Raw genomic sequence first — 10,668 nt, forward strand, 5'->3', positions numbered from 1 at the left:
ATAATACAATCAATTAATTAAAAAAAAAAAAATTCCGTCTTATCTAAATTGGTAATTTTGGAAAGAATAACGTAGGGCAATAATTTATTTTAACATACAATTTTCTCATTAAAAAATCATGTTGTTTTGGAAATATAAAAGATTAGAATAATGTTAATGTTTCTCTATAAATTTACACAATTTGTTCCATTGTCAGTTCAAAATTTATCCACGTGTAATTGGCTGTTACACGAAGCGTAGCGCGTATTAATATTTAAATGCATAATGACAAACTACGATCTGCCTTCTCGTAGTTTCACTCGTGTATACATGCCGAAGGTCAATGCGTATACACAAACAATTCTATAATTACACAACGCCTACGTTCGCGAACAGAATAAATATAACGCACATTTAACAACCTTTAACATAAGTCTGCAATTAAAGCCACGATATGGGTAAATTTTCAGTTAATTTTCTTAGTTCGACCTAACATTATTTTCCGAAACAGTGCCTAGATATTCAATAAGAACATATAATAAACAAACAAGAAAATAATACATTCGTTGGCATAATGGTAAGAATCGATTTATCTTTTCAAATGTGTTCCACTAAAACACTCATCTGTTATGACGATATACAAATCTTCTGCCAATCTTTCTCTCTCATTTTTGGTAATCAACTAATTAAATATACATTATTTCACATTATTTACATTAAAAATTGTTCGTTTATTATTTGTGCTTTTGTACTTTTTTGGTTAAATAGTCTTCCGTTTCTTCGTTTTCTTTGTGTTCTTCTGTGCTCAAGACACCTTGCAAATGTTTAATGTACTTAATCGCCATTCTCAATGTCTCTACTTTACTAAGTCGTTTTTCTGGGTTGTCTGACGGAAGGCGCTCTCGTAGACGCGCGTAGCCTTCGTTCACACAGCGCACACGTTCACGTTCTCGTTCGTTTCGTCGGCGAATAAAAGAAGGCTCAAAATCGTAAAATCCCAATGGACCGGATAGCGGGATCACCCGTGGGTAAGGCCCCATCATGGAGCTAGGGTAACGAGATTCAATGAAATTTGGTAGTGAATATGTGTCGTGCTCGAGTCTATGATCCCGCATTGGATACATGGAGTTTGAACACTCCGTCATTGGTATACCTAGTTGAACGCAAGTTGGAGTAGAATATACGACAGCTTCAGACATCGGTTCCTCCATATGTAGCATCGTATAGACGGCTTACAAACAACAGACTACCAGGTTAAAGTTTCTTGTTCTCTATGGCCCTAACGAGAAAATAAAACATTCATAAGGAAATGGTTACACAATAACTTTAGTTCCACGCATACATATATATATATACATATATATATATATATATATATACATATATATATACATATATATATACATACATATATACATACACACAAACATATATATATATATATATATATATATATATATACACACTTTTTTTAATATATAAGAACATATTTTATAAGAACGCTAAAGCTGAAATTGCTTAAAAATTAAGAACAAAAAGAGAACAAATTGAGGTTGAGGTAAAATGTCAAATGGATTTTTATTTCAAATAAAAAAACCCTAAAAAACAACAAATCTTATCTGTACCTTACGTGCAGTAGATGTGACTATGTAATACTCTCTATAATACAGTAATTGTACAGTAGTAATATTATACTGCTGTACAATACTAATTGTGTATGATTGAAATATGTAAAAATTAGAACGAAATAAGAACGTTTTGAGACTGAAATCGGCAAAAAAAATAATAAATACAGTAAATAAAAACACTGAGCCTGGGCAAAATTTTACTTGTTCTTATAAAAAAAAATATGTATTTTTCTTGGAATCAAATATTTAATTTAAATTGTTATAAAAAATGTGTATTTTTCTTTATTTCTGTGGACAAATAGGCCTAGGCCTATCTGTTAAATTCCATTAACCAGCTTGAATCGCATTTACTATATTACCTATACTTATCTGCAAATAAATATATCACTGTATAATTTAAATATTTTTAAGGAATAACATTATGCAATATAACTATTGCATAATGTTATAGTCCTGGGACTAAATACAAATATTAATAACATACACTGTACACAGCCAATGTACAAGGAAAACATGCATACAAAAATAGGCTATAGGCCTGTATTTGGTAATTACTGTAACCCAAACAATAACAAAATTTACAATTTTGTTTGTTACCTATGATCATTAATATACTTGTTTACATTCCCAAAGCTTTCGTTCTTTAACCCGGTGTTTGCCATCATATGCACTCTTTATTATGACATGTGTATTATCTTATCATTTAGGCCGAGCGATATAATATCATGCATTTGATCACCCACGAAGGGCTGGGAGAATGCCTCCAATTATACTGGTTAGGCCAGGTAACGTACGTCGGTCCATCAAGCTATGAACCCAGGGCTAGAGGTGGCCTGGTCCTACTTCACCTGGACATCGGGTCAGTTAATCCACCACCTACGGTGCCCTCAGATGACCAAAGGTATGAAAACACCTTGGTAATAGGTTTCCGTCGACTAATGATTGATACAATTCGGATTAGGGATATCAGATGGTAAATAACGGGTTTAAAAATTATTATTGGGGTGGGGGGTGTAAAACTCAAATTTTAAACAGCAACCTGATTCCGTAATGAGCGATATAAAATATTGATAGATTATGTAATTTTGTCCACGAGTATCGTTTTCTGATCTACGAAGATATTGAATGAACAAACACTGATGCATATACTCTGCTCATTATGACGTAAGTAGACATTAAAAGCTTTTTTATAAAGTGATGTGTATACACCGGTACTTAGTTGGACTACTTAAATACTTCTTTCTCACACTTAGATTCAGTTCTAGATTAATTGGTCACAGTTTACGCGCTTTATATCGAATTTATTGAAAATCTAACAACGTAGGCCTACAGAATCATTAAAAAAATATATATATATAAAATATAGGCCTATTATAAGGTTCACGTAACTCGGGGGTTTTTTTCAATGAATATTTACATAAATGATACGAAACTTTGATGAATTTATACCAAATTCCCAGATTTGCTAATGCGAAGATATCAGGTTTAGGAGGTCTGGTAACAATACGAAGGTATCATTAATTAATAAACATCTTATTGGCATGCTTCATAGACTAAATTAACATTTTATCTAAACGATATAACATGATAAACGATAAAAAACCGATTAGGCCTATTAAAATTTGATAGTGCTACACAGAGAAGCCCGTGACATGCGCTCGTATCTCAATGTCGTCGCAAAGGTTCTGATAATAGGCACTTTACGCAAGAGGACGGGGAACCTTCGACAACGGAAATTCGGGTTAAGCGCCCTATTGTTTACTGTGGTCTTCACGCTCTGATGAGCACAAAACCACCGTCCACTCGGTCTTCCCGTCCTGCCAGGAGGACTTCAGCAGGCGAACAGAGTATTCAATATTGTAATGATGTCATGCCTCTTCCTGGGGAGGACGGTTGTGGCAAGACCGCAAGGTGCTGTATGATATTAGTAGCGGTAAATTGAATGAGGACAAAAATGTTAAAATATGTAGGTCTGCTACATCATTCGTATAACCAAATAGCAGGATATAAGATATTTCTATTTGGTTAAGCCACGCCTCCGATCGACAGCACTTTCCCAAGTGTTGCATAAATAAAGAAAGTTCAGCTAATACTAGTATACCCTTTAAAGTGTAGTACACAACACTTGAACAAAAAGAGTTTAAAATATTAATAATGTTTATGTATAGAAACAATATTACAGAAATACTGTAATTTGCTAACTTGCAAATTCAAGGGTGGTTGACAAAAATGTATGCTTCCTATAGAAAGCACGGTTTGATAGACTGATAACATTTTACGATTTAAGAAGACAGCGAAAATTTTTTATTCAATTACTGTTTGAGATTTTTCTGTTTATTGAAAAACAGTGCAATTAACATACCGTACCTTACAGCAGAAAAGAAAATAGAATGAAGGGTTGAATATGAATATATGAAACATAGAAAGAACAAATAATCTAATTCCAACTGGGTATTTACAGACAAATAAAGGACAGAATAAGAAGCAACGGTGAGTTAAAGGTTAAGGGAAAAAAAGACAAATAAAATATTAGATTGAAAGCATAGAAAGTTCAAATTCAGCTATATATCTGTCTCTTATACACATCTAGATGTGTATAAGAGACAGATATACGTTTTTTTTTTGCAGATTTCAGGCTCAAAATGTTCTTATTTTGTTCTTATTGTTACACATTTCGAAAATAGAAACTTATTACTGATATTGCACTGCAGTATATTACTGTACTGTATTTTTTAGGGCATTACATAGTCGCACTTACTGTAAATGAGGTACAGATAAGACGTCTTGATTTTTCTATTTTTCTCATTTGATATTTTACCTCAGCCTCAATGTGTTCTTATAAAATGTGTTCTTATTTAAAAAAAAAATGTCATCGTGGAAGACAAATTAACTAAATAGGAAAAAGGCGTCTGACTAAGCCTACCAACATATCGTAACCTAACTTAATAAAATAAAAAGATACGAACTTATTTTAAATTTTTAAATAAATATATAAGATGGATTAACTTCATGACAAATTGAAATTTGATACTTTTTGCATTAGCTTGCAAATATATACAAACTATTACAAGTATTTCTTTTATTGAAACACATAACAAAAAGTATGATACTCTCAGACCATTCTTATCCTCCAATACTCACTCGAGGCCATTTAATTATTGCATCAGAGACCACAACATTAAAAGTACAATTGACCTTCAAAATAAACCACATTAAAGTTTCAAACGAAGTGTGTCCGAGACTTACCGTTTTCTATATGATCATGTTCAAAAGCACCTTTACCAAACCGAAGAGATACAAAGCAAAGAGGGTCCTACAAAATATGTCTATCAGTCACTAGCAAATATCAGTCTAAATATCAAGAGTTGTTTCCCCAACTTGTATTAAGATGAGTTGTAAAGGTAGTCAGTGAAAGTATGTATGCATTACCTTTGTTTCTCTAGTAGCACTACCAAGATCGGATGACCAGGTTCTCGACAGGTATCTTGATGTTTCGGCTTTAGCGTGAGCTTTGATCCAAGCGGGGAGCCTGTCACTGCCCCCGGGTTATACGCCAAGTTCGCACTACTGATGCGTTTCTTGCAGACGTTGAAAAGAAACCTACGCGATAGCAATGCAATATTCGCCTGTCTTGACGTTGATGAGGTCCAGGCCTAAAATCACAGGGTTATCTTTCCCGCCCGTTAGGTTAGCGTCTACGCCAGGTAAATGCACTATTGGATTTCGCTGCAGGTGACAACAACTTCGACCCTGTAAAAGGAATATTTTTATGTTGAAAAGTAACAACTGTTAGATTTACGAAAAAACAATCAACAATTGTCTTCGACTGTCCTTGGAGTGATGCAACGATGAGGAGGTAGCCGGGTCCAAAATTCATGAACTGACCATGGGCCTACTCATCACGGCAATTACTGAGCAAGAACTAATCGTGAAAATTATTATACCTTCTTTTATAAATGCCCACCGGCCGAGAAACAACGGAAAATTACCATGGAATTTACATGAAAATATTATGCGACAAGAAATATGTCTCCTCGAGTAAAGAAAATATGACGAGATCAGGTTTTGTTTAGCTCTCATGGGCGATAGCGTTGCGTACCTTAAAGGCGATCACCACTGTGAAATGCCGTATCGTTTTCAAAGCTTTTGTCGAGCTCTTCAGTCGAGTTCGTCTCAACAACAACAAACTTGTTTCACGTAGTATCAATTCACTGGCGCACTTTTTCCGAGTTTAGCTACGAGTTGTGATAGAATGGTTCTCATCAAATGGCTTAAATAGGTCAGAATTAATCTGAATGCGGACTATGTTGGGTAAGTCACCGAAGGGTATTAATGCCCGTGATTGGCATATACGAATTTAATTGGCTTCAAGCGCAACCGCATAGTCAGTGCTTACAAGTGAATTTAGAATTCGTAACAATACGATAACTAATTTTTGTCAGCGGCCAGTGCTATGGGTTTAATTCCATGATATCGCGAACTCATCTCGGTGGGCGGGGTCAGCAACTTAATACGCACGTATTGGCTACTGAAGTATTGCGTTAACAATGTGTTTTGAAGTAGGCTTAAAGTAAATTCAAATATATTTTTTTACAATAATTTAAAATTAAATTTTATCTCAATTATAATTATAGTATTATTCCAAAATTATGATTTTACATGCAAATTAAAAAAATTATACACTTTTGTTAATAGAATCCATTAATTTATTTCGGCAATTAAATTCGGTGAGGAAGAATTTAAACAGATTTGGGTTTGTATTAAAATCACAGTATTTTATTCGAAACTTATATATATGCAAAACGAAGCGAAGACTATAAGATTATTCGTAGACGGCTTTTACCACCAACCTGCTTTGTTAAAAGTTAGTCAAGAGCTGAGGTACATAATTGAATTTTTTTCTTCAAAATTCAGGTGAAAAATAAATAAATTTGTGGAAATATTTTGGAAGTAGGCCCTATACTCCAATTTCTTTTCCTTAACAAAATCATGTTAAACGAACTTGACTTCAAAGCACATACATGACTTCTAAATTCGCATATATTGAGACATCCATATCTTGTTTTTCCAATAACGTTTCTGGATATTTTATCAGGTTTACCGTTCCATAAGAATTTTAAAAACCACAGCATAAACTAAACAGCCCAAAAGTATTAATGGTTGTTACTTTTTTTTAAACCAAAACTATAAGATTGCGTTTTGTGCACAACACCAGTATAATTATATTCTTTAGATTTTCGATTTATAGTTTTTCATAGCAGGATTTCCTATCCTTGCCAAAATATACCGTTTTTATTGGGGTATTGACTAAATTAAATGAATATAGTGAAGTCCTTATCGCCAGGCCACAGGGTTTAAAAATTACATATTTTCGGACCTGCAAGCTCTCAAAAAACATGTAAAACTTTCAAAACAATTGGCTGATAAAATGTCTGCAACAAAAAAGTGGTGTATTAAATTCTAAACGCTTTACACCGGTGTAATTTCTCATGTTATTTTCTACCATTTTTATTGATATTTTTATTGTTATTATTATCATTATTATATATAGGATATATATATATACGCCTATATATATATATATATATATATATATATATATATATATATATAATTATGTGTCTACTACTACTACTACTACTACTACTACTACTACTACTACTACTACTACTACTACTACTACTACTACTACTACTACTACTACTACTACTACTACTACTAACTACTACTAACTACTACAACTGCTGCTGCTGCTGATACTACTAATGATAATAATAATAATAATAATAATAATAATAATAATAATAATAATAATAATAATAATAATAATAATAATATATGATATTATGCCCTATACTTTTTGTATATATAGGCTCCTATAGCCTATTTTACATAGCCTAATGTAAGTGGTGAGTTTCCTACGTTGAGGGTGATTTTTTAAAAATATATTAAATAATAATGATTAACGAATAACATTTCAGAACTCATAGGCTTACATGTGGTGCACCTCAAATCTATTTATTATTCAATATATTTTTGTTGCGTCGAAGATCCGTTGTCATTGAGATATCAGAAGGTACGGTAGCTGGCGAGATTTTCATTTTAAATAAGTGCGTTATTATAAATGCAACTTGGAATAAGCTCACGCTAGAGTTGACGGCATTGATTGATCTTAATCAATATCTCACATACGTTACTATAGAGATACGCGCGCTTGATACATTTTGTGTGATTTCACCTGGATGACGTCATCGGCGAATGAAGCCTGAACAGACAGAAGCACTCGCCACCCGCTCCTCCGACGGCATTTACATATAAATCTTATCGATTATTGCTAAGAAACTATGCATAAAGTACGAGGCACAAAGGAGCACTCGATACGTAATGAATTTGAGAAGACAACGTGTGAAATTAATACTTACCATTAAACTTTGTTCTTAAATCATCTTTTTCGTTTCGTATTTAAAGCTGCATTCTCACCGAATCCGAATTTTTGGATCAGAAAATCGAATACGTAAGAATAGAGACGCTGCTGGTGTTCAGTGCATCGGAAACGAGGTCCGAATTTCGGTTCGATCCGATGTGAATGCAGTTTTAGTCATCCATTTTAATGAATATTTATGAAGTAAATTCCTTTGCAGCTATTGACTTATTTCTGTTTTTGACACTTTATGCTATGAAGTTGCAGGACGATGGCGTGATTATTATCAGTACAGTACTAGAATCTCCATCCAGGGTGGTTGTTCAGGGCTGGACGGAATACTTTGTAATTTATGTGCCCACCGGGGGACAGACATAGGGCCTAAGTATTCACTTCGAGTTATAAGAGAAGGGCAATCTGTTCCTTCCTAGTCTAGATATTGTTCACTTTCCTACTAAATGGGGGTGGGCGGGTAGGGGTGGATCTCTGGTGAAGTCGAAGCTCGAGAATTCCAAAATTGTAATGTATTAAATGACGTTATTGAACCGATCGCTGAAGTCTAATGCAGAGATAAACAATATTAAACGATTAAAGTTAAATGTTTACTCTAATTACATAGTTAGAAATTGGCCTTTAAATAAAATACCAAAAGAAAATTTTTAGCATATGTGTTTATTCGTAATTTTTTTTAAATTCACAAATCGGTCCATATACAGGATATTTACCAAGTGTCATTTTTTTTAATGTGGTAGACCTACGGAGTACAAATGGAAAAGGAAAAATATAGTAAATATAGTTGAATATTCTAAGGGTGTAGTAGGATGCTATAACAATTAATTTTAGCATCGAACGTTTCTAAAATGCGACACAACATGCTGCAATCCCGCACGGAGACTGGATATTATACTGCTCTTCAAAAATGGAACCCTATAACCAAGTAGAAATGTATACATACCGGTATGTCGTCGGATTTATATGTATAAGCGCATAATACCGAGGTCTCTACAGGAAATAATATGCTTGGAATTTGAAAAAAAAAAGTAACAGGATCTATTGATAAAATGATGATGTTGATAGGCCTAATGATGATGATGAGTATAATAATACAATTAATAATAGAAACATAATAATAATAATAATAATGATTCTGATGATAATAGGCTAATAATAATAATATAATACTCCTCTCCATTTTAGCTTTACAAAAACGAAAATTTGTCATCTAACAATATATAATCATGATAATCATGATGATAATAATTATTTTATTATTGTTAGACTTATTAGTCTATAATTATTATAGTATTTATTATTACTTTATAATTAGGCCTATTATTATTATTACTAGGCCTATTTACATTTGCTATATTTTACAAATAACATTAAAAAATTAGGCTACTTGGTTTTTAGTCACACGCAATAGAACTGGAAGCTTAAAACTGTTTTGATCAATTAATAAATCAATATAGGCCTACAGTTATTTCTTAAAATAAATAAAATTACTACTATTAAACGAATTTTCATTGAATTCCGTAAATATGTGTTCGTTATTGAACGAATAATGTATCAAATAACATTATTTATTAATTGACATCAGTTTGATACCAATACCTATAGAACCATAAATAGAACGAACTCAAAGCAAAGAAGAATAATCTACAATCAACAATATTCAAACAATAATGCAGAAATATCGATATTCAATTGTAATTTTAATTGAAAGAATGTGTACACTTGTACAACATGAAACTGATAAATTCAGCTGTGAGTGCCCGGAGGCAGATATCCCGAAGGCATGGACGAATCCACGTAAAGCGTGCAATATTACTACTGTGGGAGTCAGTTTACAAGATATGAGAAAGTTGGTCACGTGGAAGATGTGAGCGATTACACTTTCTTAGTTCTGCGTATCGATGATTTGTACAGCTTAGGCGACTTAATTAAACAGGCTTAATTGAAATTAACGTATTCTGTGCCATTGTGTTTTAGGTGGTCTACTCAACTAAACCCTGTAACCCAACGATTATTTCAATACGATAATCGTGCCTACATAATGGGGCGTTAAATAAGCAGAAAAATAACAAAGAACTTAAAATAATTTAAGTTGGATTTATTTCCTGATTTTAGATTTTTTTTTATTCGAACGAAATCATTAGCAGAACATCATGTCAAATAACGTAACAAACAAACAAAATCATATTATGATATAAAGTTGTTCTTTGAAAAATATAGAGAAAATATGATATAGACCTACTACGGTAACTATTGACCATGCAGGTGACTCAATCATAGACAAGAATGAACAAAACTTTATGCAGAATTATTGATTAAAATTTAAATTGATAAACTCAGTCATATAAACAATGGATTTCCCATACATTGAAACTAATACCTACAGGAAAATAAATTGAGTTTGAGAATTAAATTGTCGATTAAAATAACTGCTATGGTAGAGTGTTAAAGGCAATGTTTACGTTGATTGTTTGTAAAACAACATGGTATAGGGTTTTCCCAGGAAGATAATGCGTGTATTTACGTGATTAAGGAGTCAAACTACGGAAGGGAAATTTGTTAATTGTATACATTTTTATTGTTAAATTAATGAGGATTCAGTTACACAATCTCTACATATACTGGTTC

General features: G+C 32.8%; 1 protein-coding gene across 1 annotated transcript; it reads right to left on the reverse strand.

The window, feature by feature from the left end:
• Positions 1–713: 713 nt before the first annotated feature.
• Positions 714–1,199, reverse strand: LOC117107282 (achaete-scute homolog 5-like). Its single transcript, XM_033248914.1, has one exon. It carries the CDS (start codon positions 1,197–1,199, stop codon positions 714–716), a length of 486 nt encoding a protein of 161 aa, XP_033104805.1.
• Positions 1,200–10,668: the final 9,469 nt, after the last annotated feature.

Source organism: Anneissia japonica, unplaced genomic scaffold (genome assembly GCF_011630105.1).
Source record: "Anneissia japonica isolate Jap-2015-1 unplaced genomic scaffold, ASM1163010v1 scaffold211_len1577895_cov191, whole genome shotgun sequence".
Taxonomy (NCBI): Eukaryota; Metazoa; Echinodermata; class Crinoidea; order Comatulida; family Comatulidae; genus Anneissia; species Anneissia japonica.